Consider the following 26,400-nt stretch of genomic DNA (forward strand, 5'->3'; position numbering starts at 1 on the left):
TTTCCTCGGTATCCCCTCACATCATTTTTACATTAACGATTCTGACGAAATGTGATAAGAGAAAAATAAATCTCTGCCGTTTCTTAAGAGTTACGTACGCGCTTTAATTACAATGGCAACGCCAAATGACGCGATCCTCACGAATGAGATAAGCCTCCGCTAGATGGCAGTAGTAGAAAACCGGCGTTCTTCTTTTCAGTCGAGTGTTCAACATCCGCCTGTTATATTACTACACATACAATACTGCACTCCCTCTCCCCTCGACTCTCTCTCACTCTTACTCCAAACCATCTGTCCTTCTTTACAACCCTGGATCTATTCAGTACCGCTCAAGTGAGCACATAGTGAACGTCGGAATCGCGCCTACTGCATACGGTTCTTTGCTGTCTCTGCCGACGCATGCTGGGTGACCAACGTTTGCATTCCCGACTCCCCTCCTTTTTTCTTTTTTGTGTTTGCGTGCGTACAGCAATAAGGAAAAAGAAAATATACCATCGGTGAAACGTGTCAAGAAGAACTGACGTCATTCCAGGATTCGTCTACCATTGACAGATAGGAACGAAAAAAACAAACAAAAACAATTAGCGACCTAAGCTAATCTGCAGACGACTGATTACACAAGTGTGTGATAAGGATTGTACACGTCTTTTACCTTATTGTTGAGAAAGGTTTTCCATTTTCAACGCAGACAATGGCCGTCCAACAAGGATTGAGTCTCCTGAATTTGGAAAATAAAACAAGACAGGTAAATGGGTCAATTTAGATCAAATCTGGGATTTCCCCCCCCCCCAAAAAAAAACTTATCATTCTTTTTTGTGTTGGTTTAGCAACCAAAAATCGCTCACGAACAAGGCGCCGGATCGCAGTGCACGAAATGCGGGCCCAAATGTGCTGGATTCGATCTCCATTACTGGAGGTGATTAGAAAGTTATTATTATTTTTTTTTTACACATCAATGTTATCAAATAAGATTTCAAATGTTTTGAAAATAGGAAAATATGCCGAAATTGCCGTTGTGGTAAGGAGAATCACTTGGTGACGGATGAAGATCAGTCGAGCCGATTAGTCCGTCTGTTGGACAGTCCGTATTTATCGAAAACGGAAACAATTCCAATCCATCTGAAAGGAAGTCCAACGGCGAGCCGACCAACCAAATTGAGTTTCAGTACGCCACCTGCCGTGGCAATGGATGCTCCGGCTAGTCCGCTGGATTGGCTACCGCCAACAGCTGACTCGCAATTAGCCGCTAAATACATTGAACAACTTCCAATTGCAAAGCAACCCATTACCGGTAGCAAAGCGGCTGTTGACCGCAAAATAGCTCTCGACCGTCAGTTGCCGTCGCACGACCTCGATCCAGACCAATGCCAGTCCCTGTCTGCCAATGAGAAACGAAAGTAAAGGAATTTTTCAATTTGTTTTCATATCATTTCGAACGCTAAAACTGACCTTGTTTGCATTGCTTGATTGTTTTCGCATTTCTTCTTAATGTCCCCAAAAATCAATAGGATGGAAGAGTATGTCAAGAACGTCAAACAATACGTTGTGGGTCAAGGATTGATTCAAGAGTGTCCACCGCGAATGGGGAAACTTCCACCTCCGCCACCGCAATTGGACCGCATTCTGGGCGAGAAAGTCAGTCATTTAACTATGCAAGAATCTGGCGCTGCGAAACCTATTCAAAATAGACCGATTCCATCGTTCGTCACGGCTAAGCCGTTCGTCAAAGCCGAAGGTCCATCGGTGGATCAAATTAGGCGGATGGCGACTAAGCCTCACGCTGGGATGGATGCTGAACAATTTCATGATTTACCTCCACCGCCGCCGGATATGTTGATGGATGATCCACCGTCTCCGGCTCCTCCTCTGCCGCCACCGCCACCTATTCCGCAATTGGCGGTGGAATCCGACAACGCGGCGGAACAACCCAGAAACAGACGCCAGGATCCGGTGATGGATTTCTTTGATTTTTTGGATGAACAGGAAGGCAAAAAATTGCCGGGCAAATTGAGATCGCCATTTTTGCACCAGGCGGCCGCGTCCGGCACTTTCAATTCGACAGCCAGGCCGTACGGAGCATCTCCTGGTACGTCGCCCAAGTTGAACCAACGCAATAAAGTTGGCATGGTTACATCATCGGCTGGCGTAGCTGCGGTCGCTGGAACCGCAACCGGAAGTCGGGGTTCGTCTCCGAGATTAGGAGCACGTGACGGAATCCAAATTCCACCGGCTTCGGGATCCGGGTCTTTACCCACCAACAGCAATCAAGCGCCGCGTCGATTACTAACGACCGATTTCGATTATTTTCCGGAACAAGTGGCGACATCTAATGCCAACAACAATCAAGTGCCTATTCTTCAAAATATCAACAACAATAATCAATCACCTTCGACGAGTAGACGTCCATTATCTGGCCAACTTCCACAGCAACTGCGCGAACAGCAACATCCGTCGTCTTCTGTCCAGCATCAAAGCCAACAGAAGGCCAATAGCGGACAGGATAACAATAAATATGTGACAGGTCAAATACCTGCTCCTCCAGTCCAGCACACCGACAACATCCAACAAGAGGTTGTTTTCCAAGATCCGGAAGGCCAGAACGCATGGTCGTGCCGGAAATGCAGTCAGCCCATTGAAGCCGGAACTGTGGCCATTTTCGCCGAAAGAGCCGGCAGCGATAAATGTTGGCACCCGCAGTGTTTCCAATGTTCCATTTGCCACGTAAGTCATTCTTGCAGTTTTTGTCGCTCTTTGCCGCTAGATGGCTCTCTGATCGCTTTCTCCCCCCCTCTCTCATTTCTATGATGCATTTAGGAAATGCTGGCGGATTTGATTTATTTTTTCGCGGATGACGACGTGTTCTGCGGCCGTCACTACGCGGAAAAGATGGAAATTCCGCGCTGCAAAGCCTGCGACGAATTGATTTTCGCGCCAGAGTACACGAGCGCCGAGGGAGCCAGTTGGCACATGGATCATTTCTGCTGTTGGCTCTGCGACACTCCGCTGGCCGGCCATCAATACACGCCGATCGAAGGCCAGCCGCACTGCCTCGATTGCTACCAGAAGAAATACGGCAAGGTTAGATCACATAACACATATAAAACAAAAAAGTAATAGCACGCCATTGTGTAACCCTCGTTTTACCGGATGTGTGTGTCTACAGGATTGTTACGAGTGCAAGAAGCCAATCCGAGCGGAAGAAACGCGAGTTAGTCACGGCGAGATGAACTGGCACAATACGGCCAGTTGCTTCAAGTGTCGCCAGTGTCAAACGTCCATGATGAATCGCCAGTTCATCTTGAAGAACGGCCACATCTATTGCTCCAGAGAGTGCCTCGTTCAGCATTCGCAATGCCAGGCGCAGCCAGTCCTAGTCTGAAAACAAATGGAAAACTGAGTAATGAAATATACGATATAAAATCAACTATCTCCGGAGCTCTCGCTGTGTCTCTCTCGCTCACCGATGCCAGCGGCATTACATTCTACCTTGTCTTGTTTTGCTATTTCTTCGTTGGTTATCATCTCTCCATTTTTGTTTGTTGGTCTCTTGTTGTTTCCATTCCTATCACATCTTCCATTTTACTTATTCCGGCTTCAGTATGGACATTCAGACAATCCAGTCGGGGAAAAAAGAATAAATACAATAATTGGAATATCAGAAATTTAGAATAATGTTTCTCTTACCCGGCACTGAGCTCGTAACGCCAAGAGAAATCCAGCAGGTTCCTCATCTCTCCGGTCAGCTGACACACGAGCCAATCAAGTTAAGCGCCGTACCCTCCTTCGGTTAGGGACACAAAGTCAATATCGGTCCATCACAGGGCGTATTGTTATTCCTGTCTTGCCGATGGAAAGACACAGACACCATACAACTCTGCCCCCCCCCCCCCCCCCATTGGTCTTTCCTGCTGGACGCATGTCTATCGTCTGCAGCAACAATTCACGAAAGAAAAATCATGTCAGCAGAGGCCAATCTTTTTTGTTCTCGTATTAGCAATTAAGATCACCAAGAGCGATCCATCAGCTGCCCTAATAATGATCACTCCTGATGGAACCCCCAACCACCACAATCCTCTGGTCCATTTTCATCACTCTTAATCAGTGTCGCAAGCCCCCGGCGAAACCTCGCAGAGCAACGCACTCTTCCATCGTCCCTGGAAAAAAGAAAAAACTAAGCAAAGGGTGGTGGTATAAAGAAATGTCACAGTTGTTATACATACACAGTTTGGTGTGTTTCGGGAAAAAAAGGGGGTTTTCCTCTTAACACACATCAAAGCCAGCCGAGGAATGGAGTTTCCCATCGATCGATCAGTCGAACGAGTTGCCAGGGCAACGGATCCCACAGTCTGCAAATGCAGCTTGGGTACATAGGGAGAATCTATCGAGGGGAATACGTATATGCATATGCGGGAGCTTCAGGAAGAGTAAATTTACACAGACAACAACAAGGAATCTTACTGATGTGGATCTAAGTGGATAGAAAAGCGATGAATGCCCATCTACACCACGCGTCTCTCTTTCAACCATTTACTTCTTCAACTCACGCCACTTGCCATTTTCTCACCCCTACTTCCTCAGGAGGAGATGGTAAACGGCTGTTGTTGGCCAAACTTTTAGCTCAAGTTGTCTGTTGAGGGGGCCGAAAAAAAAAAGAAACTAAAAAAAGAAGATGAAAGAAAAAGGTAAGATTGATGGTGTGCCAATACCGCGCTACGTTCAATCAATTGGACACGAAGACGTAATCCAAATATTTGCTGCACACAGTCCAGCATAGGAAGAATCTTTTCAATCACGGAGCTGCTCGTCGTCTCATCATCTTCAGATCTCTCGCCGTATGGCAATATAGATAGAAAGAATTTGGTAGGGTGTGAGTGACTTGCCAAACGGAAACGTAATCTTTTTTTTTTCCCAGTTCCGGAATATATAAGAAAAAAAGAATAAGACCTTTTATAGGACTCTTTTTCTTCTTCTTCTTCCGTTCGGATGTTGTGCTGTGGTCTTTTGCGCGCCGCGCGCTTGCGTGCATTTTGCTACCGAGCCCGGCATATCCGATGTGGACCCCCTCCCATCTCCTCTTTGCCCCTTTTTGTGTCCCAGAACTCCACCCACACAAACTAACATGCACACAACACACACAGTATAAGTTGCTCCAACTCGTTAACGAACAACATTCCGGTTTAGTAGCCGGACAGTTCTGGATACAGCAGTTTAACGTGTGTGTGTGCGTTTCCCTTTTTACCCAAAGTGAAATGATGAAAAGATTTTAAAATTCACACGGGATGTGCCGCTAAAAAAAAAAAAAATGAAAGAAAATGAATTTAATAATATTCTTTAGAAGATAAAAATACCTTGTGTGAAAATCGGTTTCGGTGTGTGTAAGGGCAGGGGGCGATAACAACCCAAATCTCTTTCCCCTTCCTTTTTTAAGTGCATAAGCGGCTTGAGTGTTGCATACTAAGTGTCATCACCGCTTTTTGGACACACAATACGTCCTTCTCTTTCAATGGATGAGCCCTTTTATCGTCTTTTGTGCTCTTGTCGGAGGAATCTTTCGCAATTCTCTTGATGTGAGCAGCGGAATCCGACGGAGGGCAACAGGAGCGGCACACAAGAAGAGACGCGACACAGTGCGAGAATGCATTCCCATTCTTTCTTTCTATTTCCTTCATCTAGCCTCTGTGTTTTTAGAAGCAATTCTTGTTTCCTATATATAGAGATAACATATGTAGGGATAGGCAGTCGGCAGCAAGAGAAAAAAAATCAATACCTTTCTAGTGTTTCCATGTGCCCAGCTCTTCTAGGCTTGTAGAGCGAAGGCCGCAGTAGCTCCATAAACTTGACAATAGCGTTTCCTCCTTTTTGCGAGCCTTTCCCTCTCTCAAACATTCAAAAAAAAAACGCAACCACAACAAGCGCCACAGTGTCTCTTGTACAATGGGGTGAAGGAAAGGCAAGTCCTTTTGCCGGACGCTTTTTGGAAGGGACGGATTGACGTGCGTAAAAGAGGCGGAGGTCAAGAGCATTCATCCATTAGGATCCATATTCATCCAAGTTGCCCTAACCCTTTGGGATTTTTCTTTCTGACCGCAACTAGCGAATTTCCCTTCAGGGAATGCTCGCCGTGATAACAAACGGCTACATCCTCAAGCAAATAAAGCAAGTTATCGAGTTTTTTTTTTTTCGAGTCGTTATTCTTCCAGTTTCCCACAGTCTATTCTTTTCCAGTTCCTGAAGATACAAGAGAACATGTACCCGTTGTATCGATTGTCCATGCTAGAAAAAAAACCAAAAAAAAAAAAAAAACTATTAGTGGGTAGAGTACAAAGACAAAACATGAATTATAATAACAATAGTGAGAATTGAAAACCCTCTAAAAGCCAACCTCCACTACTTCTCCCTGTGGCACACTTTTGATATTCGCTACTAATGAGACTATCAACGTACCGTGCGCTATTATAATCTCTCCTCCTTTTTTTTCTTTTCGAACTTGCACATTCTCTCATTAACTAGTTGTCGCTTCCAGCATCCAATTTCTCTGCCCGAGAAAGTTTCATCTTCATCAAAGCGTCAGCAATCATCTATTCACAATCATTCGCTTAGTTTTTTTTTAATGTTTGTTCTTCGTTAGCTGTGGAATAGGCAAAGATAATTTAGTGCCTCTGCTCTTTTTCATGCAGAGCATTTTGGAACTAGGAAATGATAGAATAAAAAAATATATAATTGGATTGTAAGCTGCTTTTTTGCCCGTCCCGCTCATTCAAACGCAAAATTTTATGAAAGCTGTCGTTTCTGTTTACCTTCTTTTGTGCGCATGTGTCGACTTCATTCTTTTCTTCATCCTGACTTGTTATTTTCTTGTCATCCACTTATGTAAAGAAGAGATGAATAATGAATGGAATTATGCAGATCACGGCTTTGAAGGTGGCGTCATGGAAAACGGCTGCAGGGGCGATAGTATGAAACGGCCACCGAAAAACACTCGGCGACCGGGCGCGGACTGCCGCAGTTCGTCCGCTAAAATCTCTTTGATGTTGTTCTTCTTGGCGTACGTCTCAATGGGCGCCTACGTCTTTATGCTGATCGAGGCTTCGTCATCGTCTACTCATTTCTATCATCAACACTCGCCGCCGACAGAAGAGATTAGGACAGCAATAGAGGGAACGTTGCTGACCACATCAGAACCTACAACAACAACAATTGATGGGATCTCAGATACCTCTAATGCTGCAGACGTGACCCAAATGAAGGACTTGATGACTCGCCAAGTGCTTGATAAATTGTGGGATATTACGGAAAATTTGAATATCTTGTACAAAGAGAACTGGACTCGGCTGGCTGCCGGCGAGATTTACCGTTTTCACGAAACGATGTATCTGTGGATGAAGAAGGATTGTAATAATCGGCGAAAATCTCAGGAAATGATGGTAGTTGGACATCAACTTACCACAGCATCTACTCCAGCATCTGCCACTGCTGGCCATCGTCAGCACATTTCCACTGTCAAGTGGAATTATCCCACTGCATTTCTGTACGCTCTCTCTGTCATTACCACTCTGGGTAAGTGGAGTCTTAAAGGATTATATTGCACCAACAACAACCTGCAACAAAAAAACAACAATTCTCTGAGTCATTCATTGTCATCATAGTCTAGTAGCATTGTGTTTTAAGCAAGAGGAGTATTTCCCTTTGCAATCACACCAATTGTTTTAAACTGAAATGCAAATACCATTTCATTGTGGAGGAAAGGCAAGCTTGCTCTAACTATCTGAACGTGACCATCTCACAGATGGAATTGTCACAGTTCAGTTCATCTACACACGACACAGACATTAATATGTACATATATAGGGGGTAAACAACTTGAATGATTATACCAAAAGTCGGTGATGATTCGCTTGTGTGTGCTGTGTAAATAACTGCGTCACCCCGTGCTGAGGCACCGACAACCACGAGGGGCTCTTTTCAAACATGAAAACCATGTAATTTCTTTTGTTCGTCAGTTAGCGAGATGAGACACAAGTCAAACGCTATTCAAAGGTCCAAAGTGGGAAACCTATCAAGGGAATTAAAAAAAAAAAAACTCGATTTCCTCTTCAATGTTCTCATATAATATAATCAATCACCCAACACAAACGACGACGACGACGACGTGAATGGCGCTTAAATCTCGGCAAACCCAAAACATCTTTTTGAAATATGTAAATCAAAACAAGTTGCCAGATTGTTTGTTATTGATATCCAAACAAGCGATTCAGTAGAATTTTCTTTTCTAAAAATGTTTTATGTATTTTTCTTTCTTCCTTTTTTTTTTCCGATTAGGTTCGTGCCCAGTGATTCCCGAATCAAACGAAGGCAAAATTCTAACTATTCTCTACGCTGCTTTCGGCATACCTCTGCTTTTGTTTTACCTGACTGCTGTGGGTTCGACATTTTCTTCTTGTTTGATGCAATGCCCATTATTGGATTTTCGATATCGCTCGTCATCATCTCCGTCAACGCGACGGCGACGAGATCAGCTCTCATCCGTTGCTTCGGGCCATAACATGTCGGCAGTGCCAACAGTAGTAATGACAACACGTCTCGACTCATCTCTGAGCCACCATCAGCAGCCGAACGAATTGTTATTCCATCATCCGATGAAAACGGCCGCCGTCATCGTCAAAGATGACGAGTCGATCGAGGCAACATCGTCGACATCGAGCAGTAACGACGCCAACAGGCGTGTGTTAAGGATCCACTCCTTTTGGCCCCCACTCTTATGCTTGATACTGATTCTCATCTTCATCGCTTCCGGCACCTGCGTCTTTAGTTCACTCATGTCCTTGTCTACGATGGATGCATTACTGCTCAGCTTTATGCTCTTGACAACAACGGGCATCCCAGACGCCCATTCAGTCGTATGGACTGGACAATCGTCATGGCCGTTAATGGCAGTTTCAATTTACATTTTTCTCGCCCTGACGTTGTGCTCCATCTGTTTCAGTTTGATCTACGAGTGGCTCTTGTCTGAAGGACCCTCAGTCAATTCCTGCGAACCCTCAGTTGATAGTGAAGGAACTCGTCATCGAAGATCCAATAGCCTCCGTTCCTGAAACTCCATTTTCTGAAATTGTGCATTTCAATTTAAAAACAAAAAAAATACAAAAAACATAAACTTAAAATGTGTTTCTTACATTCCTGGATCGTTTGTTGTTCTGCGTAAAAATGGATTTGTTTTCTTTTTCTTGTTGTCCATGTTTCTTTCTATTCCGTGTGTTAACAGTGTCCTTTGATATATTGCAACGTGGCACATATGGAAATTGTTATAAATACATTTTCAACAACAACAACATATGACGAAAAAAAACAAAAAAAAAGATTAAATATATGTATATAAAGATAGCTTTAAAAAAAAAAATCCAATAAATAGACGGCAGTGTTATTATTGTGTATCAGGATGCAACTCTGTCTCTGAGTAAGCCAAGCCGGCGTCCTAGTCGTTTGATTTTCATGAAAACAGACTCTTGCATCAGATTGAAACACATGGCCAGTAAAGCCATGCCCAGCAAAAGATAAACGGCGCAACTGGGAACGTCAAACGAACGATTTTTGATAACAATTTATCTTTAAGAAAAGAAAAGGAAAAAAAACTTGAGTTATTTACATGATGAGTTTACTGTCGACGGCGTCTTGCGAATGGGCAATCGTCTGACCGGGAACGAAATCCCCGAAACCGATCGTTAATAAACTAGTAAAACAGAAATAGGAGCCATCCACATAGCCCCAATCCTGAAGAAATCGGGGGAAAAAAATAAAATAAAATCAATTTCAAAAAAAAGAAAAGCAAGGCAAAAGATTCCAGCGATATTACCTCCCAGATGCTGAAGAGGATGGCGCCGCCGATGACGAAACTGCTGATGACGACCAAACAACTGGTGACGGAAACAGTTTGCGGCTCGAAAACATTCGGACCTAATTCCGCTTCAGTTTCCACCGGAACGACCGATACAGCCATGGCTGGCTCAATGGCGCTATTGCCTTTCGGTTTCTTTCGCTTCTCTTTGGGCGGCTGTTGAATCGCAACTTCGAGTTCATTTGTCGACGTCAATTGACCCCTCCTCCGTCGTTTGGGGCACCTGAAAGCACAGAAATGAGTAATTGAATGATCAAATCACGTTGAATATGCAACTCGAAACTTTCTACGTTGATAAACATTCCACAAACATCAGATGAATGATGTTACTATTCAGTGTGTGCATAAACATTAAAGCGAGCTGTCGTCTAGGAGCTTAGCCGACGATTGTTAAACGTCGTAAATCACGAAATAAACGCGTAGCACGTGGTAGTCAAACCCCCCATTTTTTTCCCCCCGTTATCCAAACAAATATAGACGATGGCCAGAGTTTGGAAAAAGAAAAGGAAAATGAAAGTTAGTCACAGCCATGTTGCCAAACCCATTAGCTACGTCCTCGGCTACCGCTTACTTGCAGACTTATTCTTTTCGAATCAATCACCATCTGCCAATGAACGCCCACTCACACATAGACAAAGACAAACGAAAAGAGGAGGAACCTTACTTGCACATTTTCTGGTAGGTAAATTTGAATGACGTCGCCAAAATATCGCCGACGTTGGCCATGTAGAGGAGCATCAACGGGATGCCGACGAGGGCGTAAAAAACGGTGTGTTTTATTTTTCATGGCATAAACACAAAAAAAAAAAAAGACAAATGTGGACGTTAAAGAAAGGGGAATTTTTGTGAATCTTGATGTTTGTTTGCTTACGGCTAGTTTGCCGCCAGCTGTTCTCGGTGTCAAATTACCGTAACCTGAAACAACACCAACAACATGTCTGTTAATAATATCGCACTTATTAGTAGCATCCGTTTGCCTCTCTTCGTACATCCATTGACTCGGAGCACGTCTGCTAGACGACAACATTGACCATAGGGCGTGCGCCAGGGCCTTTAAATAAACTTTCATCTGTAGCCCTGCTATTCGCCCCCCGTCCTCTTTCGATCCCGACTTTTCTCATAGAAACGCAACACACACGCACACACGGGCCCGACTGAAAATAGAATATATCTATCTAAATTCTCTCGGTTAGAATATAGCAAAGCCGAGATAGAAACTTGAAACAGAAAATAGTACCGGCAGCCATTCTGCACTGCACGTAATTCGATTGAAGAGGGGGAAAAAAAAAAAAAATCAATGGTTCCCTTTGACGTCGGATTACATCCCGGGCGGATGAATCGATTCTGCCTGGGCACAAGTAAAACAATTCGCTTGAAAAAAACAAAACAAAAAAAAAAACAAACAATATAGTTTCTAAAAGAAACAGCGGCAAACACATTTAATCTTCTCTTGTTTGTTCTAGGACGACACGAGCCCAAGCAAAAAGTCTATGGCATCGTCGACGTTTAAAAAATAATTGTTTTGTTTTTTTTACTTCTCTCGCATTCGCTAGTCTGAACTTGATCGCGAATTTCAGCGCAGGAACGAGAACTAAACAGACACTCCTTTTTAAAAATACGAAAGAAAATAGGGAATTGTATACCAGGAGGCATTTTGACAGCATTCGTCGCACCAAACATGAGATCCTACGATAAACAATAAACCCCGGAACTTGTTTTTGCTATTTACTTTACCCTTTTTTATTTTTTTTTTTTACAAAGACTTACAAGATTAACTTCTTTTTTTTTTTCTGACTAGACCAACGCCTGGAAAACACGAAAAAAATGAACGAATTTTTAAAAAGAAATTCTACCGGACTGGGGCGTTTTTTTTTTCAGTTCTGTAATGAGTGCGAAAAAATCTTGAACGTCTTCAGGCGGGATAGTGGCACAGAGTTTTATCTCTTTCGCATGACATTTATCCCGGCCCCGCAGTTGGCCTTAACGCGACATGGCAGCGTGCCACACAAAGTTCTGCAACCCACTACGCTGAGAGCTTTTTTTTTTTTTTTTTTTTTCTCTTATTCGCGACGCATGGAAATGTTGATTAACAATCGGTTGCCCCACTTAATCGAGAAAATTGAATTAGTCTTTTTTCGGCTTGTTGCAACAACCGCCAGTTGACATGGCGGCAGTAATTCACTATCGAAAAATGCTGTCGCTAATGTGACGTGGCAAATTGTTGGCATACCGATGGTCGTGTAAATGGTGATGCAATACATTAAAGCGGCCGGAATGGTCCAGCGCATTAATAAGGGATTTTCGTCGGTACCGTCGTAACCTCGCCGGATGTGACGCACCATGTGCGTTTGATACCTTTGACGAAACAAAAAAAATCCATATTACAAGGCTAATCTTAAAAACTGTTCCATAAAAAGATTTTTAAAAAATTACTCGAAAACGGTGCGATTGACGTCCTGGCGCCATTGGTCGTAATTCAGGACATTGAGGTGATGAGTAACTACGTCAAATCGATCAAAACGAGTAAAGAAAAAAATCATAATGATCCAACGATAATGCAGAATCAAGAGATGGAGTTACTGTTCCACAGGTAGTCGACGCAGGATCGGCGTCGAATAATGACTTCCTGTGTCAAAGGATGTCTGGCTTCCGCTTCTAAGGCGATAAACATGAAGGCGCCAACTATTGTGTATCCGACAATAAGTCCACAAACTCCGATCTAATCATCTCCAACAAAAATCATTTCATATGAAAAAAAAAAACAAAAAAACAATTTGTCCTTTTGACAAGGAAGACACCAAGTCTCACATGGACGTACTTGCGTAAAGAAGAAGGCGGTGACCTTCCGGCAGCAATCTTTCACTTTGTTTTGGAACGCCATGGCTGTTCTTAGCCGACGGTGTCTTCGGTTCCGGAGCTCCGCCCGTTGGCGATCCATGGCCATTTTGACGTACGTCGAATGCATGGCGATTGGTAGTACTGGAACCGGAGCCGAACATCAATATTCTTCCGTCTCTGCACAGCACCACAAGAATTGAAGATGTATATCAACGATTAAACACAAGCTCACTAATAATATCAGAGAACACTCGCGCACAGTTGTTCAAATGGAACACACCAAATAATCACAGAGCCATTTGGTTTTCTTAAATTAAAAACAAATCAGGTGAGACCGAGCGATGGAGGTACTTGCTCTCACACCGCTCGATGTGAACTGACGGAGATACATATCATAGGGGGGAAAAATACCTCCTGACGTGTCCTCACAACTAAGAAAGGGCTCACCGTGTGACGAGGCGGGATACGGTAGCTCTCCTGCCAGGGGTGGTGGAGGAAGTTTAATTTTACTTTCGGCGTTGCATCAAAGTATTTGGCAGCCGTTCACGCTGTCCGCAACGACGAAGCCTTTCTGATTGGCTACCTACACCCTACCTACCTCACCCGTCCTTTGGTTGGTTGCCTCTAAGTTTGATGTTTTTATTAGTTACCAATTCTTTATCTTTCTTTTTGTCTTTTGCTTTTCATACTGTGTTTTTAGTGCTATCGATGACGAAAAGAAGACGCTGGAAAAGTCTGCATCACTGCCCGAAAAGATGCCAACAACATGTCGCTGGGAGCGCTCTATTGACGCATTTATCACACTTCATCAAGTCCATGTCTGCGATTTTTGATGCTCGTTCGTCCGTGACTTAAAGACAAGACCTGTGGAATGAGAATAAAATCGTCAGACATTAAGGCGAGATCAGTTTTTGCAATTCGTATCTGCGAACGAAATAACTTATGATAACACTAAGGTCAATGCTGACTTTTGGGTACGTGCCCAGTTATCCAGATCCCTTAGATAACACAAATTACATTGCTGTTGTCTAGATTTGTTTGACGGGGTGATGATGCGAACTGCTCTTCAACTTTAAAAATAAGAAATAAATTAACAAAAACATTAAAAACTTTATTATACCTAACGAGGACGTTCTGACGATGCAAGAACGGCGATTATTCAAATGTGTTTACATGCATAATATGTTCGTCAGGCAAGCTCAGGTGTATTTGTCCCAAGAGATACCATGATGACATAATAGCATCAGATAGTGTGAATACAAGTTGTTCATTGAATGGAAAAAAAAATTAGTGTAAAAAAAAAAAAATATGGTAGGTGAATAAAATGAGAATTATTGGCGTTGGCTTGTGTCTCGGGATCTGTAAGTAATGCCTCTAGACTTCAGCTCTCTAATGAATGTCTCAGGTAGTCGCCCAGACACGGAAATTGCATAAACACCCTTAACCTTCCTGTCTGTAAAGTTTTAAACAACAGTTAATATTGGTGAAAGCACACTGACTTTGTCCAACTCACTAATTCTTTGCCATTTGGCCACCCAACTATCCTCGGGGCTCATCAGTGCAACCATTCTGGGGAAAAGTTCAAAAATTGAACAGAAATACTCAACAGGTTTAAATAATTGCACTTACCCATCAAAGTTGGTGCTGGTGCAGTCATAAATGTTGTCCTTGTTATTTTTCATACGAAGAAACTCGTCGCAATTCTCGCATCCGTCAAATTCAAATTGGTCAAACGTCTACCTTTCACACACATGCTGTTAAAACGTTCATGGGATTTATGAAAGTAAAAGACATCACCTTTATCAACGAGCACACGAGGCAAGCTCTATTGTTACGAAGATCTTTAGGAACAATGTCGACAGACATTTTTGCTTGTTTAAGGCGCCAAACTGAACGCTTTTTTTAAAGAAACGTTTGGAGGAAACAACGTCTGCTATCCTTTCGCTCTCAAAACTAGCCAGCAGGGGCGCTACGTTGCCATAACAACTTGTAAAAAGAAAACAAACAAAAGCTCAGTATTTTAATGATTGAAATGGGTTCGAGAAAAGTTATGGCAGCAAGCAACAATATCTTCGTCGAAAATATCAAACCCGATTGCATACGCCATGTTATAAATGTGACTATAGATACCGCCAAGGAATTTCATGACTGCAGCCATGTGTACATCCGGTATCTGGTGGATGCAACAGCAGGTAATAATTGGTTGCTTTTAAAATTCCGTTTAGTGCCTATATCGGCATGCCTATCGATCCACACAAGAAAAATGCTAAAACCGAACTATTTTCTATAATTAGATTGTGTATTAGCTGAACCGAAGAATGTCCGCGGTGTCACCCATCAATCTCGTGCTAGAAATGATTCTAGCAACCACTTTGGACACCGCTTCACGCTAGATGTGTCAAAGTCTTGGCACTCTGATGCTTCTGCTGCTGAGCTCATTCCAACTCCTCTACTACTTCTCTTCGAAGTTTATGACGTGAACATGTGGAACAGACAGAAATCCGTGGGCTATGGTTTCACGCACGTCCCGTTTACTCCAGGCTGCTACACAGATGATGTGCCGACTTGGCGCCCTCACGTAACAGATACCAGCCTTCAACTTCGTGAATATTTTCTGGGCTTAGCTCCACAGATTGAAAACATCAAGTACGCTGGATTTCCTGATGATGTAAACAACTTTCTCTTTAAAAAAGACACACTGTACGTGTGCAATGTGTCCCACGATAATCATCATATCGTTAATTACGCTTCATGACAGGGTAATAACGATACGACAGTTTTGGGTCGTTTTCCGTTCAGCACGGAGACGTCAGGCTCCGTTCAGGTACGGTTTGATACGATGATCCAAAGAGGTCGGAATGTGCTGGAACAGGAGCAAATTCAGACATCCATCAACCTACACAGACCGTCAGCAACGAGCAACGCCGTAGAGGAGGTGATCCAAACGTACCACAGAGCCAAGCAGAGATTAAAAGCTGCTCACGATGCACTTTTGAGATAACACTGCAGATATTAGCGCGGTATGAAGCTATATCAGGATGGACACGAGCCAAGAAAAGATTTATTGTGTCCCACGATTCGCAAAAGCTGAAATTGTAGTTTTTTAGATATATACCTCTTCGCGTCGAGGAATAAAACACAGCGAAAGTATTGTGCTTTTGTTCAAACTCCCAAAGCGACAGTTAGGGAGTTAACGTCCCTGTTATTTGCATTGTTGCTGGTGGGCTTGCAAGCGTGGCGGAGAGCCATTTCCCAGCAATTCAAAATTTGGCTGACGGTGTAGCGATGCGGCATGTGGCGCAACCGATCGCTCAAACCCTGCAAGACGGCCCGAGTGAACGCACTGACGTCTAGAAAAACGTAAAAACAAAAAGAATTTTTTTGTTTGTTTTATCATTACGGCGGACTGCTGCATTTTTTATGTGGTTGCTTTCTCTCTATACCATAGTCAGGCTGCTGGCTGTCACAAAATGGTGCCATTCGTGGGTAGTCACGTGGCACTACGATACGTAAAGCCGGAACTGAAGGCAAATATTTGTCTTCGAGACGACAGATCAGGTGTAATTCCTGCGATCCCATCAGATGCATTTGGTCCATATCCACCTAAAGCCAAAGACCCATTATAGAAAGGCAACGTGGGAAAGCAGGAAGAATTTTCGTGCAAACCTTGAAACGGGGATACAAGTTGGCGACTTCTCTCTCGATGGTATCCATCAATTCATCAGCCCTGTCATCGTCGGCAGAGTCAAAGTGCCGTCGTTTGGACGCTGGTGGAGCTGCAATGTCGCAACCAATTAAGGAATTGACAGCGGGCGCGAAAGTTCGCTGCAGAGTGTGATTGATGTAAGGAGATCGCGCCTATGACAACAGAGATCACGTTAATCGAGCGTTTCCCAATCGCGCGCAAGTCTTTAGGTAACACACCTGGTTAGCTATCGTTTCCAATAGGGAGAGCAGTGGAGTGGCAGCTGGTGGATTGTCTTTGGCGGTAGGAACAGCCACACCCAAACTTGGCACGGAAGCTACTGAGGGAGGTGCCACACTGCCCGATTCACTCTAGTAGAAGATCATTGAGTACAGACACATTTAGAAAATATCAAAAGAAATTACTTACCCTTTTGAAATCCATTTTTTCGAGGACGGCCTCGCATTTCAGTAGAGTATCCATCGGCATCCTTTTCGACGGGTTAGAAAGAATGTCCAGCATGATCTTCATTTTGCTCAATTTCTCGGAATCGTCGTCGCCGAATCGACCGATAAGACGTGTCAATGGCTCGATGAATCGGCTCAACTGCCTTACTTTCTCCAAGTACATTTGTTCTTCGGTTCCAGCACCGGATGCGCCCATTCCGCCTCCCTGTCCAGCCATTGCCATTCCCCCCATTCCAGCGCCCTGTGGAGTGTGCAACATCCCTCCCCCACCCGGAGTGGGGACGTTCATCATCGATGGCGACGGTGGAGGTAGCAGACTGCCCAAACTTCTTTGCTGTTGTTGTTGTTGTTGTTGTTGCGGGCCTCCCATTCGTCCTGCAGCAGCTGGTGAAGAAACTAATTGAACGTTGCCAGGTGAATGGACATAGGCTGGGGAAGGAGCGCTCATATGGCTCGTCATCCCCGAAGACATGGGCTGCTGTTGCTGCATTGATTGCATAGGTTGTTGCTGTTGTTGAGCAGGGGAAGGCACGCCAGGGCCGGCAAATTGTTGTGGAGTCGATGGGTTCTGAATCATTTCAGCTTGTTGCTTGCGTTGTTGCATCATCATCTGCTGATTGAGCATTTGTTGCTGTTGCTGAGCTTGTTGTTGCTGTTGTTGCTGAGGGGTCATCTTGGCAGTGGCCGTAACACCGGGAGGACCAGCGAATCTTGGTCGAGGCATGCCGCCACTCATTGGCCCCATGTTTTGTTGTTGCTGATTTTGATTGAGTTGGCTGATGAGTGCCGAACTCGGGTTATTTACTGCAGTTCCCTGCGGTTGTTGTTGTTGCTGCTGTTGGTTTGGAGCACCAAGTTGTTGCATCAATGGATTACTAATGTTCATATTGGGGTTGTTGGGATTAAACTGGTTCATTTGCTGTTGCTGCTGTTGATTCTGTTGTTGCTGATTAACACCCATTTGATTCATTTGTTGTTGGTTCATCTGTTGCTGTGGATTCTGCTGTTGCTGATTCATCACCATCTGATTCATTTGTTGCTGATTGGCAGCTAACTGCTGATTCATCTGTTGGTGCTGCTGCTGATTTATTTGCTGTTGTTGATTGGGCGCCATCTGATTCATTTGCTGTTGTTGATTTGGAGCCATCTGATTCATTTGTTGTTGATTGGGGGCCATTTGATTCATTTGCTGCTGATCCATCCCCATGTTTTGCATCATTTGTGGCCTCACGTTCATGTGGTTCATCATCTGAGGTTGAGAAATGTTACCCACTTTTAAGAAAAAAGACATTTTAAATTATTGTTCAGTTATGTGTAGCATTCAATATTCACATACCTTGTTGCTGTTGGTTGTTTGATTGAATGTTGCCTTGTGGGCCAGCAACTCCTATTCCTGTACCACCTTGGGCTCTTGCTTTAGCACCTTAAAAACAAATAAAATAATTCATTTCAAATGTGATTCACCAAAGGTGTTCTATACTATGTTACATACTGAGCTCCTTTATGTGGATCAGTAAACGGGCAAGGTAATTTAAATAATCTTCCTGCAGGACAAAGTATTTATTAGTGTCATGTTCATATACAACTCACAACCATCGCAGGCCACAGGAAAACCTCTGAATTACTGTACTTTGTTATTGGCTCTCTGGAAGAAGTGAGTTTCCATTTCGCTGGCCGTTTTGGTTGTGGGGTTCCCCGACTGCCTAATGGCTTCCTCGCTATAGGAATATGAACAAACAAATTACCAAATAATACACGTATTTCCTTACATTGTGTGATAAAATTTGTGCATACATTCTAGCTGCCACATTTTGACGAAAGCCAGGGCTTTTCCAGTCATCTGCAGCCATTTCTTTTTGTTTGCTGTTGAAACACCTTTTGCAAACGATGAGTTTGGAGTTTTGCAGACTAAAAAACTTGTCAACCGCGAACTACCCACTGGCTTTGTTTTCTTGTTGCCAGATGGCGTGCAATGGTAACGTGGTCTTGGCTACAAAACAACCAAATAACAGTTACAAAAATGTTACTCAAACAAAAAATTAGGAATAAAATACGAAGAATTTTCGTAATATCAATCCTTTGACAGAACGAAAGGTTCAATAACGAACCAGCTAACCACCGTTAAAAAGCCAATTTCTTAATGGATGCCCACCTGAAGTCCCAATGAAATTGTACGATTCTTTTCTGGAAACGAATCGTTCCATCTCAAAGTAGCATTAACCTTTCTGGTAACCATTTTCCTGCTATATTTTCCCCCACAAATCAACGTGTTCATAGAACGCATCCTTTCTTGTCAAGGAAGACGGAAAAAAAGAAACTTGGTAGACTAAAACAAAGTAAAAAGTTCACTGTCACCATGTTGCGTCAGATCAACTTCCCACTCTCAAACGTCACGCCCATTCATACAACCTCAAAGAAATCTCAGGTTCACTATACTCTTTTGAATAACCAAATCACATGGAGAAAAAACGAAACTGGGGAGCGACTTAAGCCAGTTTTATTATTAGAATTTGCTTGGGTAGGAGGCGCATCTTGCAGGGAAAAGAGCTCTAAAAAAAAGTCTTAAATTAGTTGCCTTGCACTAAAGCAGTGCGTCTTCTTGTCTAGTCTGTGACGTTCCGCCGTTCATCGACGCTATACAATTGTATTTGGATAAAGTGAGCATGCAAGTGCTCTGTTCTAGCCATGGCGTATTCGAAACAATGTTTACTTCTCGTTTTAATGGTCTTTACATTGGCCACTAGAACGAGTTTTGCTCTGCCAGAGGTCATTCGGATTGGTGAGTTCACATTTGACACAATTCTTTTCCAAACACTGAATTCAATTTCGACATTTGATGACCAAACACCACCAACAGGAGGACTGTTTGATAGCTCCGACCCTATGCCCGAATCGGCCTTCCGACAAGCTTTAGAACGGATTAACGACAATGGAAGATTTCTACCAAAGTCTAATTTGGTGTCCATGAGCGAACGCTTACCGCCCAGCGATTCACATTTTGCTTCAAGAAAAGGTCACTTGAAACGTTTTACGAATATTAAACGAATATGAAATAATGTGAGAAATACTCCCTTATCTATTTTGGCAATTGCAGTGTGTCAGATGTTACGGAACGGGTTGGCGGCTGTCCTGGGACCTTCATCTTTGTCGACATCTTCCCACGTCCAATCGATTTGCGATGCTCTTGAGATTCCGCATGTCAATACTGGCTGTCAAACACGTCTTCGTCGGACACAGTACGCAATCAACTTGCATCCGCATCCCACGGCTTTAGGACAGGCTTACGTGGATGTGATCCGTACATGGAACTGGAAGACTTTTACCATCCTCTATGAAGAAGAAGATTCCATGGTGAGACTCCAGCATCTTATCAAAGCGTCCACATCAGGCTACAAAATCAACGTACAAAAAATGCCAGAAACGACCAATTTCAGGTTTTCGTGCAGCCAATTCAAATTGAATTAGAATACGAATTTTAACCTAGTTGATTTAACGGTGAATCAGGCCATTTTTGAAAGAAATTCATACCAAAGGCGAACGCCATATCATGCTGGATTGCTCGGCTGAAACGTTGGCGATCGTCTTGAAACAGGCCCAGCAAGTTGGATTGATCACATCATCCTATTCGTTTTTCATTACATCCCTGGTACGAAATAAACAATAACTTTTTACTTGATGTTGCCGAAAGCCTCAGAGTAATTGATGAAATTGCAGGATCTCCATACCCTCGATCTGGAAGATTATAAATACAGTGGCACTAATATTACCGGATTGAGATTGGTGGATCTCAACAAGATCAAAGCTGCCAATTTAACCAAGGCATACAGCAGTACCAGTCGATATTATAATCCCACTCTGATGAATCCAAATGCAACCACGTTCACGGTGATTCAAAAGGGTTTCACATTTCATTCCGAATGAACACAACAATTTTGTACCACAGACGGAAACGGCACTTACTTACGATGCCGTTCACATGATCGCCAAAGCCCTGGCTGAACTAGATCGCAGTCAAGACGTCCGAGTGAAATCTTTGAATTGCGATGGGATAGACACATGGATTCACGGCAACAGCCTCATCAATTACATGACACTCGTACGTGCAATGTTCAAGATGAAAAATCGTTTCCTAATGCCATCTACTATAATTAGGTGGAAATGGAAGGTCTGACGGGTTTAATCAAATTCGACACGCAAGGATACCGCACTTTCTTTTACCTGAGCATCATGGAATTAACGCCCGACGGATTGACGACTGTCAGTTCTTGGAATCCGATAGACGGAGCCAACGTGACGCGGCCGACTGTAACTGATGCAACGGTTATTTCGGATGATCACCTGATCAACAAAACATTTATTGTTTCGTCCAAACTGGTGAGCTGCTACTACTACTACTCCCATGGAACATAATGAATTACCTGGTTTAATTGCACCTATTGTTTTTCTTTTTTTCGTTTGCGTTAGAGCGATCCTTATTTCATGTTGAAAGAATCTGCAGATATGCTCACGGGAAATGATAGATTCGAGGGATTCGTGGTAGACGTCATCGACGAAGTGTCGAAACTCTTGGGTTTCAAATATGTTTTAAGATTGGCAGCAGATTCCAACTACGGATCACTTGATCCCGTTACAGGCGAATGGAACGGCATTATTCGTGAGTTGCTCGAAGAGGTTAGTTTCTCTTGTTTATCTACTGTGATCGTTGAAACGAACTTTATGTCAGTAAATTGAATGTCTAAAACCATACTTACAGAAAGCTGATCTGGGTATCGCCGATTTGAGTATCACCTACGAACGTGAGCAGGCTGTAGACTTTTCGTTACCCTTCATGAACACAGGTTAATATGAATACATTTTCCAATGTGCTGATACATCACTAACCTTGGAATGGATTAGGCATCAGTATTCTGTACAAGAAGCCCCAGAAACAACCGCCCAGCTTGTTTTCTTTCTTGTCACCTTTGTCTGTCGAGGTCTGGATCTACATGTGTGCAGCTTATGTGGGAATTTCCTTGGCTCTCTTTATTCTGGCCAGGTAAAAAAACAAACAAAGAAACACAGAAACAAAGAATTCATGAGCATTCATAGGTTGACACCACTCGAATGGGTTAATCCACATCCATGTGATCCTAATCCAAAGGAGTACGAGAACCAGTTTAATTTTTTGAACAGTACCTGGTTTACGATCGGATCTCTAATGCAACAGGGTTGTGATTTAGCCCCAAGGTTCGTCGAAAATGTCACTTTTTAGTTAGGAATTGTCACTGTTGAAGGTTCGTTGTTTAACTGTAGGGCGACATCGACTCGTATGGTTGCGGGTATTTGGTGGTTTTTTACAATGATCATGATTTCTTCGTACACTGCCAACTTGGCCGCTTTCTTGACCATCGAACGAGTGGAATCTCCAATTTCTTCTGTGGAGGATTTGGCCAAACAGACGAAAATCAAATACGGCATTGTCGGTTCGGGATCTACCTTGGCATTCTTCAGAGTCAGTAACATTCGTTCATTCATTCACCTGTATTTCTATCATTACAAAATTATGAAATGAAATGAATGACTAGGATGCCAAAATAGCCACATATCAACGAATGTGGCAGTTTATGGAAGCGAATAATCGATCTTCGACACCTCTAATGCCTGGCCCCTACGTCAAAAGTAACATGGAAGGTGTGAAACGTGTGCAAGATTCGAAAGGACTCTACGCCTTTCTGATGGAATCGTCGACGATCGAATTTTTCACAGAAAGAAAATGTGATTTAACGCAAGTTGGTGGTATGATTGATTCGAAAGGTTACGGCATCGCTATGCGACCAGGTACAACGTTACCTTACCCCTATTTATGTCACACACAAAAAGAAATGCCTTGATTCATTAACGGGTCTTGATAGGATCAAAGTACAGGGCATCAATCAGCCAGGCTGTGCTCAAATTGCAGGAAACGAATCGACTGTTAATTCTGAAAAGCAGATGGTGGAAAGAGAAACGAGGTGGAGGTGCCTGCAAAGTAAAATTCTGCTTTGATACAAATTGGACATCAATCAAAAAATTGCACGAATATGTAAATACAGGACGAAGGCGGTGGCAGTTCAGCTGCCAGCGAACTTGGATTGGCTAATGTTGGTGGAGTCTTTGTCGTCCTCATTGGAGGTCTCGGCATAGCCATGTTGATTAGCTTGTGTGAATTTGCCTGGGAGGCCCGCAATGTCATCAATGAAGAGGGTGGCAGTTTTTGGAAAGGAATGCTGCGTGAATTCCGATCGGCCGTCCGAACGAGGGGCAATACTAAACCTGTCAAACGTCGATACGGTTCGTCAGTTGCACGTAGCGAGTCGAAACTCTGAAAACGCAAACTACCCCAGTTGGCCAGTCAGATCGACCTTCTTTTCGACTCACTATTTATGTTCGTACTACGATCAACTGTAATGATTTAAAATCAAACACATTAACATTGACTAAAGAGTTATCAAAATTGCAGGCGTTTTCTATAGCACTAGTGGAATAAATACAATGCAATGATAACCGTCATTCGATCGCGTTCTCAAAACAAAGTTGTTGTGCACGTCATCGCAATTTGTAGACAAGCCGGACGTTCTTTGTATATTGTCCTTTATTGAGCATGAAGAAAAGATAAAAAAAGGTGAATGTTAGCTGATGAAATTGACTAACATGCCTACAAAAAAAAATATAAATGAATAAAGAAGGACTGGGTTACGCTTAAGGCCACGCTTGGCTTATGTAATGAGATTTTTCATTCAAAACGTGACGGGTTATGTTTGGAGGACGTACATAGAAAACCTAGGCTGACGGCGTTGCAATTTTACCTGACTTATTCTCTTATGCCTGCGACCGATTGCATAATAATGGTTGTGTGATGTCATTACGGAGACGCCGCATCCTACGGTGAGTCTCGTCGGCAGATGCAAGGCGTTAGCAACTCGACATAAAATGCGACGACTATGCTTTGAAGAGAAAGGCTACTTAATTAAAACGCCTAAGGTCGTTTAAACGATGAAACGTTGCGCTATAAAGCCAAGATGTAAGCAGTGAGGTACAGAATAAAATCGCTTTCCAACTAAACGAGGGAGTTGCAGGTGGCGGCCGGCAAATTGGATTGATAGCCTCGTTACCTGCCCACCAGTCAGCAATATCGGCAGAACTCTTTTCTTTCGTTTCGGGATCACCAAACCATTGGCACAGGTAGCACACTCCATTTTTGGGGAAATTTTTGACGACGTATTTCGCCTTCCAGCGAAAGTAAGTCAGGTACAGCTCGTCGTCTACCATCAGTTTCTTTAAGTGGTCGGCCGGTTAAAAAACACGTTTTTTAAAGCTAGTTTTTTTGCTAGAGTTAATCAAACGGTCGCAAACAGATTTTCCCGAATGTCACCAGGTAGACGACCGCATCGTTGTCAAGGTTGTTTTCGGTGCACATTTCCAAAATACATGGACATTTCTCGGCTCTGTTGCTAACCTAGTAGACACTAGAAAAGTACGAATCGTCTGTGCAATTTTCAACATGGTTATTAACTCACATCTGTGTACGTGACATCCGTGAGCTTGCAATCCCAACAACGTTCACATAATGGCCATCAACTTCGTAGTTCGGTCTCCATTTTCAAAGTAGTCTTCCACATTCAAAGTAAATATTTAAAAAAAAAAAAAAAAAAAAAAAAAAAAAAGAATAATGTTAACAGTAGGCTATTCCCAATCTTTGTGTTCTGGTAGTCGACACGCTTCGGGGCATTTGCCTGGTATCTTTTCCTGGCCGACGCCGCCAACAAAATATCCGCTTTCACGTTGGCTTGGAAACGGGAAGACTCTCAATGGCAACGTTTTAGCCATAAAATTCGAATTCTGGCAGTGATAACTGTCGTGTGCCATCTGATAGAAAACAGGGACGCAATTCGAATCGATATTAATCAGCAGATATAGTGTTATTATGTGTGAATACATACCACATCGTACTGGGCTGTAGGCCAAACTGTGGCGTTCAACAAGACTTGGTCCGTGTTCTTAATTTGATCCTGACCGGTACGGATGATGGCTCTCATCAGTCCTTCGATTAGATCCCTCCGCTGAAACATTTTAGCGCCCCACATTCCTGCAAAAACACACATTTGATAATTATGTAATCATTATAAAGAGAGGTGAAGTACCTGCCAACATGGTAACGGTGTGACTCTGGTGATCCCTCATCAAATGGAATGTGTAGTTTGATCGAAGCCATTGCTCAACAGCGTCCACTTCCCTCTGCCAAATCATGCTGTCCACATCTCGCGATATGAAAATGTCCACATTCGGATCGAACGTCACTAAATAACGCAACATTCTGAGATTAAGTCCATCGAGAAGGTCGGCCTCGATAGGCTCCATCTGGTTGGTTTTGGACGCGTCTCGAATGCGCTGAATTAACTCTGGAACGCTGCAAAGATCAACGTTGTTGAACTGGCAATACACCTCACACAAATGTTGGTGAGCCTCTTCCGATTGATTGCGGAAATTGTGATAGATGCGGACGATCCATCCTGGATAGAGTTTCTGCGCCGTGGACGAGATGTTCGTTAGCAACGAATTGTAGCGTTCGGTGACCTTGCCGAAAATCGTGTAGGCAATGACTTTCTGATGCATTCCACGTTGCGAAGAATGCGGATCGCACCACTGGAACGCATCCGCATTGAATGACTGTTGATTCGCAAACCTCGTTGTTCTCTTGCTGCTACAATTGCAAATTTGCGACGTTTGGTTGTCGGTGTCGTTGGCATCAAGTGGTTGGCATCAAGTGGTTGGCATCAAGTGGTTGGCAATGAAAAGTGCTCCGTCGGTGCCACATTACGACGAACATAATCATGAGGATCGTAAAAATGGTTACAATGATTTGCTGTCGAGATTTGGCATGCTTGAAAGCATTCCAAATCATTTTGGGGGGGGGGGGTTCGAATAGTCTCAATTAGCAAGGTAATATTCAATGCTCCTCATGAGTTGAACAGCCACCGTTCCTAATAAAAGACACAAAGTTTCGTGAAAATGATATGTTTCGTTAGCGAAAAAACATTTGCATTTCAATCCATTCGTTGCCCAAGGGCGTACCTACTACCCCTGGCCATTTACCAAAACGTCTCAATGACATAATGTATGGAATTGGGACTTGCCTTCGTGAACGCACAGTTTTCGTACTTATCAATGGCGGTTGATGAGTTTAGTTGACTAACACGAGGAACAAAACAAAAAATATCACTAGAGAAGTAAAAAAAAAAAAAACTGGGCAGGTGCACAGGACGTGCTTCCTAGTCGACGACTTGCCTCACACTGCCATCTGTCACCAACTTTGGAACAAAGATAACATCGGTATGGCGGCTACGCGTTGGTAGAAAGCAAACACCTGCGGCTAAAGCAAAGTTGGAAACGAAACGTTCGTTTTCTTTTTTCTTTTTTTACAACATGGAAAGGTAATGGTAAGAAAAAGATGCAAATTCCTTTCCCATCCGTTGTCGTGGCATCCCATGCAGTTACCCCTG

The 26,400-nt window shown here is 43.3% G+C and overlaps 8 protein-coding genes and 1 long non-coding RNA gene across 11 annotated transcripts; 4 read left to right on the forward strand and 5 right to left on the reverse strand.

Annotated features, from left to right (window-relative positions):
• Positions 1-319: 319 nt before the first annotated feature.
• On the forward strand, positions 320-3,662 carry LOC130688987 (testin-like). The gene is made up of 6 exons (XM_057512009.2): positions 320-745; positions 828-916; positions 993-1,397; positions 1,509-2,721; positions 2,815-3,078; positions 3,164-3,662. Exons 1-6 carry the CDS (start codon positions 692-694, stop codon positions 3,377-3,379), a joined length of 2,241 nt encoding a protein of 746 aa, XP_057367992.1. The 5' UTR covers positions 320-691; the 3' UTR covers positions 3,380-3,662.
• Positions 3,487-4,938, reverse strand: LOC130688990 (uncharacterized). Its single transcript, XR_009000600.2, has 4 exons — positions 4,707-4,938; positions 4,221-4,627; positions 3,685-4,154; positions 3,487-3,592 (listed from the first exon to the last, which is right to left on the reverse strand). It is a non-coding gene; the product is annotated as an uncharacterized LOC130688990 (long non-coding RNA).
• A 161-nt stretch (positions 4,939-5,099) lies between these two features.
• LOC130688589 (potassium channel subfamily K member 18-like) lies at positions 5,100-9,119 on the forward strand. Of its 2 annotated transcripts, XM_057511580.2 has the most exons (3): positions 5,100-5,627; positions 6,907-7,557; positions 8,320-9,119. In XM_057511580.2, the coding sequence occupies exons 2-3, from the start codon at positions 6,930-6,932 to the stop codon at positions 9,090-9,092; spliced, it is 1,401 nt and encodes a 466-aa protein (XP_057367563.1). In that variant the 5' UTR covers positions 5,100-5,627; positions 6,907-6,929; the 3' UTR covers positions 9,093-9,119. The 2 variants fall into 2 exon arrangements, with proteins under 2 accessions (XP_057367563.1, XP_057367562.1); XM_057511579.2 differs by lacking the exon at positions 5,100-5,627 and having other exon boundaries at positions 6,629-7,557.
• Positions 9,120-9,255: 136 nt separating this feature from the next.
• LOC130688609 (TWiK family of potassium channels protein 18-like) lies at positions 9,256-13,612 on the reverse strand. Its single transcript, XM_057511607.2, has 11 exons — positions 13,420-13,612; positions 13,142-13,354; positions 12,711-12,907; positions 12,473-12,611; positions 12,326-12,392; positions 12,123-12,247; positions 10,765-10,807; positions 10,557-10,664; positions 9,851-10,115; positions 9,644-9,768; positions 9,256-9,564 (listed from the first exon to the last, which is right to left on the reverse strand). The coding sequence occupies exons 3-11, from the start codon at positions 12,855-12,857 to the stop codon at positions 9,432-9,434; spliced, it is 1,152 nt and encodes a 383-aa protein (XP_057367590.1). The 5' UTR covers positions 12,858-12,907; positions 13,142-13,354; positions 13,420-13,612; the 3' UTR covers positions 9,256-9,431.
• Positions 13,613-13,915: 303 nt separating this feature from the next.
• On the reverse strand, positions 13,916-14,668 carry LOC130688606 (transcription elongation factor SPT4-like). Its single transcript, XM_057511603.2, has 4 exons — positions 14,528-14,668; positions 14,360-14,466; positions 14,244-14,299; positions 13,916-14,183 (listed from the first exon to the last, which is right to left on the reverse strand). Exons 1-4 carry the CDS (start codon positions 14,594-14,596, stop codon positions 14,062-14,064), a joined length of 354 nt encoding a protein of 117 aa, XP_057367586.1. The 5' UTR covers positions 14,597-14,668; the 3' UTR covers positions 13,916-14,061.
• A 498-nt stretch (positions 14,669-15,166) lies between these two features.
• On the forward strand, positions 15,167-15,882 carry LOC130688603 (tectonic-like complex member MKS1). Its single transcript, XM_057511600.2, has 2 exons — positions 15,167-15,398; positions 15,489-15,882. Exons 1-2 carry the CDS (start codon positions 15,213-15,215, stop codon positions 15,729-15,731), a joined length of 429 nt encoding a protein of 142 aa, XP_057367583.1. The 5' UTR covers positions 15,167-15,212; the 3' UTR covers positions 15,732-15,882.
• LOC130688588 (mediator of RNA polymerase II transcription subunit 15-like) lies at positions 15,774-18,815 on the reverse strand. The gene is made up of 9 exons (XM_057511578.1): positions 18,677-18,815; positions 18,513-18,600; positions 18,375-18,426; positions 18,219-18,305; positions 16,845-18,154; positions 16,655-16,786; positions 16,397-16,588; positions 16,174-16,333; positions 15,774-16,080 (listed from the first exon to the last, which is right to left on the reverse strand). Exons 1-9 carry the CDS (start codon positions 18,730-18,732, stop codon positions 15,893-15,895), a joined length of 2,265 nt encoding a protein of 754 aa, XP_057367561.1. The 5' UTR covers positions 18,733-18,815; the 3' UTR covers positions 15,774-15,892.
• A 634-nt stretch (positions 18,816-19,449) lies between these two features.
• Positions 19,450-23,410, forward strand: LOC130688587 (glutamate receptor ionotropic, kainate 2-like). The gene is made up of 15 exons (XM_057511577.2): positions 19,450-19,661; positions 19,740-19,895; positions 19,977-20,316; positions 20,387-20,528; positions 20,597-20,767; positions 20,826-20,978; positions 21,035-21,256; positions 21,347-21,553; positions 21,636-21,720; positions 21,779-21,917; positions 21,971-22,108; positions 22,175-22,373; positions 22,447-22,699; positions 22,774-22,889; positions 22,954-23,410. Exons 1-15 carry the CDS (start codon positions 19,568-19,570, stop codon positions 23,224-23,226), a joined length of 2,688 nt encoding a protein of 895 aa, XP_057367560.1. The 5' UTR covers positions 19,450-19,567; the 3' UTR covers positions 23,227-23,410.
• A 76-nt stretch (positions 23,411-23,486) lies between these two features.
• Positions 23,487-25,763, reverse strand: LOC130688600 (uncharacterized). Of its 2 annotated transcripts, XR_009421763.1 has the most exons (4): positions 25,042-25,763; positions 24,841-24,986; positions 24,418-24,766; positions 23,487-24,356 (listed from the first exon to the last, which is right to left on the reverse strand). XR_009421763.1 is itself a non-coding variant. In XM_059496895.1 (3 exons), the coding sequence occupies exons 1-3, from the start codon at positions 25,511-25,513 to the stop codon at positions 24,584-24,586; spliced, it is 801 nt and encodes a 266-aa protein (XP_059352878.1). In that variant the 5' UTR covers positions 25,514-25,763; the 3' UTR covers positions 23,487-24,583. The 2 variants fall into 2 exon arrangements, 1 of the variants encoding a protein (XP_059352878.1); XM_059496895.1 differs by having other exon boundaries at positions 23,487-24,766.
• Between the last annotated feature and the right edge of the window lie 637 nt (positions 25,764-26,400).

This window comes from Daphnia carinata, chromosome 9 (genome assembly GCF_022539665.2).
Source record: "Daphnia carinata strain CSIRO-1 chromosome 9, CSIRO_AGI_Dcar_HiC_V3, whole genome shotgun sequence".
NCBI classification, from domain to species: domain Eukaryota; kingdom Metazoa; phylum Arthropoda; class Branchiopoda; order Diplostraca; family Daphniidae; genus Daphnia; species Daphnia carinata.

Bases quoted from the DNA above. Each gene is read 5' to 3' on its own strand.
- LOC130688987 (XM_057512009.2), top strand. From the start codon at position 692: ATGGCCGTCCAACAAGGATTGAGTCTCCTGAATTTGGAAAATAAAACA. The intron at 1,398-1,508 runs GTAAAGGAATTT...AAAAATCAATAG, and splicing joins TCTGCCAATGAGAAACGAAA to GATGGAAGAGTATGTCAAGA. The intron at 3,079-3,163 runs GTTAGATCACAT...GTGTGTCTACAG, and splicing joins ACCAGAAGAAATACGGCAAG to GATTGTTACGAGTGCAAGAA.
- LOC130688589 (XM_057511579.2), top strand. From the start codon at position 6,774: ATGAAAGCTGTCGTTTCTGTTTACCTTCTTTTGTGCGCATGTGTCGAC. The intron at 7,558-8,319 runs GTAAGTGGAGTC...TTTTCCGATTAG, and splicing joins CTCTGTCATTACCACTCTGG to GTTCGTGCCCAGTGATTCCC.
- LOC130688609 (XM_057511607.2), bottom strand. From the start codon at position 12,857: ATGCATTCGACGTACGTCAAAATGGCCATGGATCGCCAACGGGCGGAG. The intron at 12,393-12,472 runs GTAACTCCATCT...GATTTGACGTAG, and splicing joins CGTCGACTACCTGTGGAACA to TTACTCATCACCTCAATGTC. The intron at 9,565-9,643 runs GTAAATAACTCA...TGACGTTCCCAG, and splicing joins GTCGACAGTAAACTCATCAT to TTGCGCCGTTTATCTTTTGC.
- LOC130688606 (XM_057511603.2), bottom strand. From the start codon at position 14,596: ATGTCTGTCGACATTGTTCCTAAAGATCTTCGTAACAATAGAGCTTGC. The intron at 14,300-14,359 runs GTAAGTGCAATT...ACTTTTCCCCAG, and splicing joins ACCAGCACCAACTTTGATGG to AATGGTTGCACTGATGAGCC. The intron at 14,184-14,243 runs GTGAGTTGGACA...AAAACTTTACAG, and splicing joins GGCCAAATGGCAAAGAATTA to ACAGGAAGGTTAAGGGTGTT.
- LOC130688603 (XM_057511600.2), top strand. From the start codon at position 15,213: ATGTGGAACAGACAGAAATCCGTGGGCTATGGTTTCACGCACGTCCCG. The intron at 15,399-15,488 runs GTAAACAACTTT...GCTTCATGACAG, and splicing joins ACGCTGGATTTCCTGATGAT to GGTAATAACGATACGACAGT.
- LOC130688588 (XM_057511578.1), bottom strand. From the start codon at position 18,732: ATGGCTGCAGATGACTGGAAAAGCCCTGGCTTTCGTCAAAATGTGGCA. The intron at 18,155-18,218 runs GTATGTGAATAT...TTTTCTTAAAAG, and splicing joins AAACAACCAACAGCAACAAG to TGGGTAACATTTCTCAACCT. The intron at 16,334-16,396 runs GTTTGCACGAAA...CTTTGGCTTTAG, and splicing joins ACTTGTATCCCCGTTTCAAG to GTGGATATGGACCAAATGCA.
- LOC130688587 (XM_057511577.2), top strand. From the start codon at position 19,568: ATGGCGTATTCGAAACAATGTTTACTTCTCGTTTTAATGGTCTTTACA. The intron at 21,554-21,635 runs GTTAGTTTCTCT...CCATACTTACAG, and splicing joins TTCGTGAGTTGCTCGAAGAG to AAAGCTGATCTGGGTATCGC. The intron at 22,374-22,446 runs GTCAGTAACATT...ATGAATGACTAG, and splicing joins CTACCTTGGCATTCTTCAGA to GATGCCAAAATAGCCACATA.
- LOC130688600 (XM_059496895.1), bottom strand. From the start codon at position 25,513: ATGCATCAGAAAGTCATTGCCTACACGATTTTCGGCAAGGTCACCGAA. The intron at 24,987-25,041 runs GTACTTCACCTC...GTGTTTTTGCAG, and splicing joins CACCGTTACCATGTTGGCAG to GAATGTGGGGCGCTAAAATG. The intron at 24,767-24,840 runs GTATGTATTCAC...GTTTTCTATCAG, and splicing joins CTACAGCCCAGTACGATGTG to ATGGCACACGACAGTTATCA.